The 3,948-nt window shown below is 44.9% G+C and overlaps 1 protein-coding gene across 1 annotated transcript; it reads right to left on the reverse strand.

Moving 5' to 3' along the window:
* Positions 1 to 817: 817 nt before the first annotated feature.
* Positions 818 to 3,906, reverse strand: LOC121938191 (60S ribosomal protein L5-like; the record flags this gene model as incomplete). The annotated part of the gene is made up of 6 exons (XM_042481467.1): positions 818 to 1,095; positions 2,456 to 2,658; positions 2,828 to 2,962; positions 3,043 to 3,158; positions 3,285 to 3,354; positions 3,714 to 3,906. Coding segments are annotated over 6 exons (904 nt in total), but the record flags the coding sequence as incomplete, so codon positions are not given.
* Between the last annotated feature and the right edge of the window lie 42 nt (positions 3,907 to 3,948).

Here is a 3,948-nt window from a genome sequence, read left to right on the forward strand (position 1 = left end):
TCTACAAAAGCATAGTGCATTCACGTGAAAACAATCTGATTTTTTTTAAAACTTAATTTGACACAAATAAATAATCTCAAGGCATTTTTTTCTCACGTGAATGCATAGTGCTTTCATATTATCCTAATGCAGTTTTCTTTGAAAAATAAAATAAAAATAATAATAATTCATAGCCTTTTTGACACTTACTCTTCAGGCAGGACTGCTGTGCCGTTGTTCCACGCTGCCGGTTTTTTTTTTACGACAGAGTTGTTTCGCCTTTAAGCCGGCAGCAGAGGTAGGAGCCGAACAAATGTCTGTGTAAATCGGACAATCAGCAGGATGGGACCGTGGACCGCACAAAGAGTGGCAGAAAAATGTCCACAAATTGGGGAGGTAACTCCCTAACCTCCGAGCAGAGGACGAGATGAACCGCCATGTAACGGGGACAGTAAGTGATTGATCATGATTGATTATAGACGTGTTATGCCACTGTTACTGAGACAATGCTGCGGACGCATTTATTACGTCACACAGACGGTGTTTTGTTAAACATCAGGCCCTTCACGCCTCTTCTGCGTCGTATAGCGGGATCTCTGTGCAAATGTCTTTTCATGCAAGTTTTTTTGTTGTTTTTTTAAATGAAAACTAAAAAAAGGGATAAGACAGCAGTCATTTATCGCAGAGATAAATGCTGATTGTAACAATTTCCACTGAAGAACAAAGTTATTCGGTGTTTTGAGTTTTTTGTCAAGCTACTTCATTACCTTAGAAAAGAGGATATGTATCATAATTAAGAGAAGTTGACACAAAACGAATCTGGCAGGCAGACTGGCTGATGAGGCTGCATGTGTAACATGGTCAGAGACGGGTGCGTTGCTGCGATCTGAACGTGTCGTGTGCGGCCCGTATTCACGGGTGACGAGCGTTCATCTTACTGTGTCTGGCGTTATTCCATTCTTGATGAAGCGAGAGAACTGTTTCTTGTAGGCCTCCTCATCCTCCTCCATCAGGTAAGACATGTAGTCGGCCACGTTCATGCCCATGATGTGTTTCCGATGCACCTCTGCGTTGAACTCTTTGCTCTCTGTGTCGTAACCGGGGAACCGTTTTAGACTAAAACGGGGAAGAGCAGAGGAAAACGACAGGTTCAGGCGAGTCAGAATATTCTGCATTTACAAAAACTCACAGCTTTCGGATAATGAACAAGGTTCTGCACTTTTTTTTAATTTTTTCTTTTTAAAAAAAAAAAAAAAAAAAAAAACGTTTTCTCGGAACAATGTTCATCCATCTACCCAGCTGTAACAAAATGGCGGGTGTTTCTTTTGGTTGATCTCGCTTCTCTCAGCCCCGTCTTGAAAAGGACAGTAAACATCAGCTAATGCAAATGAAGGACCAACTACATTTTGCTCAGCGTGCTTTGTAACATCATCAAGAAGCAGAGAAAAACCACAGACTTCACCAGTTTGGCTGACTGGAAACTCGTCACCAACCCGCCACACAAAAATAAAGATTGGCTCTACGCAAGCCAACGTTTCCCCTAAACTCATGCTGCAGCCGCACAGAGACAGGACAGTCGCGCGTCCGTTACCTTCATATGAAAGTATGGGTTAATTAAACGACCTGAAATGACCGGTGCGTGGACGAGGAAATTACAGATGCCCACTTGCTACAGTGGATCTCCGGTCAGACGGATGGTCGTTGGGTTCTCACATTGGCAAAATGCAGATTACAAAGAGGTTTGGTAGTGACTAACACGCCGTGTGTGTGTGTGTGTGTGTGTTGAGTTTTTACGTCAGATAACATTTGGTCAGAAACAGATCAGTGATGCTGTTTTTCACTCAGTTTTTATCTCTCTTAGTGATGATTTTTTTAGGCCTTTTAGCTTTTATTTTGACAGCTGCAACACAATATCCTTTGTACATGGGATGCCCGCTCTACTAGGCGAGCTACTGCGCACCCGTTTTCACTCACTGTTAACCGTGTTAATGAAAACTCAACTCCTGGTATTTGCTTCTGATGTTCTTCATCACTGATTTAGACGAAGGAAATAACAGGAGAAAGCAGCTTTAAAGTGTTTTTTTTTAACGTGCTGCGCAGTGAATCTAATTTATGCTGATGCCAAGAGTGACTGTTATGAATGACTTGTAATTTTGGGAAGAGTAGGCCATGTGTTAAATTTTTAAAGAAACTTTTGAGTATTACATTTTGGAACGGACTTTGGCGCAGCAGCATGTGGCAGAATAACTGGGTACTTTGGGGAAACATTGTAAGAGGAAGATTGAAAAAAAAAAACTTCTGTGAGACACATCAGACATAATTTAGAAGTACAATTCAAGGTCACATTTTTGTTTCCATTCCCGTCAGTGCACTTTGAAAGCACTTTGAGGTGGGGTTGCAAAAAAGAAAAAAAACTAGCTTTAAATGAAACACTGCAGAGTGAGTAATCACTGGGTGCTACCGTTATCATACTGACCTGTGAGGAATGGCCAACCCTCCGTCAACCGCCCCCTTCAGTGCTCCAAAGACCTTGTTCCCTGTGGTGGTTCTGGTCAAACCAGCATCCAGGTAACAGGTGAAGGCGCCCGGCTGTCCGTCAACGCTCTCGACGTTGAACTCCTCTCCCGTCACCTCCACCTGGCCCTCGTACACCTGGTCCATGCCGAACTTGTGAAGCAGCTGAGCGGAAGATGACGAAAAACAGGATGGGAGTAAACATTTGACAAATCTCTTCCAGCAACGATCACTCACACATGATACAATAAATCTGACCTGTGAAACTACTGTGTCAGCACAACTCTCCCTGTCCTACGCATGTGCTGACATCTGCAACTTTCTGAGCTCTTACCCGGCGAGCCAGCAGCAGCCCTGTGCAGTAGGCCGCAGCGTAGTTCGTAAGGCCTACGGTGATGCCATATTTGGGCAGCTCGTGAGAGTAAGCAGCACACACGATCTGGTCTCCTTCGATCTTGGCGTAGGCGATCTGGACAAGAAGGACAGAGAAAGGTTGAGTCAGGTTGTTCTAAAAATGTGGCAATATGCGTTTCCCTCCAAACCACCCACCTGACAGCAGATGTCCCTGTTGGACAACCTGACGATCATTCGGTACTTGGGTGTGTTGTACTTGTTCTTGTCCTGCACCACCAGGCGCTTGCGGGCATAAAAGTCAGTTTTACCCTCTGTGGAGATAAAGGGTCAATGTTCATTAAAGCATTGTTGTAATACATTTAAAAGATGTACAGATGTATAATGCATGCACACAATCAAGGCTGTGAAGCTGGTGTGGAAAAAAAATATGATCTCACCTCTTCTTCTCCTGAATTTGACCTCATATCTCTTAAAGTACGCCTTGTTCTTCACCACTTTGACGAAACCCTGACAGGAGAAAGCAGAGTCAACATATTAGCATGCTAACTAAAACCGGGAAAAAAAGTGTAAAAACGCGCTAAAAAAACACGCCATCTGTTTGCAGCTTCACGGTGTTGACATTGCCACATACAAGTACATAAATAAGCTGTTAAAAGCTTGGTGTGAGCGCTGAATGGAGTGGGTCAACTGAGGTTTCGTCAGCCATGGAGGCGCCACGCTGGAGCCCAGCAGCTCACCGGCTCAACAGCCGCAAACATCCACCAACATCTGGCCGTCAAACCGCTGGAAACACGTTATAACCATCAAACACATCTCTACGCACCCACGCCGAGCGCCCTGAGTGTATATCTTAATACTTCACTCACCATTTTGCAGAGATTTAGCTCCTCTTCCTCCCGGACTCGGACGTGTCTCCGGACGGCGGAAGGTTGACTTTGCAACTTTTCGTCAGCCGGATGTCTCGTGAGCAGCAGCGCCCCCCGCAGCCCGGAGGACAAACTACAGGAGCCGACAGGGGGCAGCAGAGACTCCGCAGGACCTCGTGCCACTTCTGCAGCACTGATTTAGTGTTTGTCTTTGTTAACGACTGAAAGGCAGAAT

The sequence above is a fragment of the Plectropomus leopardus genome, unplaced genomic scaffold (genome assembly GCF_008729295.1).
Source record: "Plectropomus leopardus isolate mb unplaced genomic scaffold, YSFRI_Pleo_2.0 unplaced_scaffold28764, whole genome shotgun sequence".
In the NCBI taxonomy this organism is placed as follows: Eukaryota; Metazoa; Chordata; class Actinopteri; order Perciformes; family Serranidae; genus Plectropomus; species Plectropomus leopardus.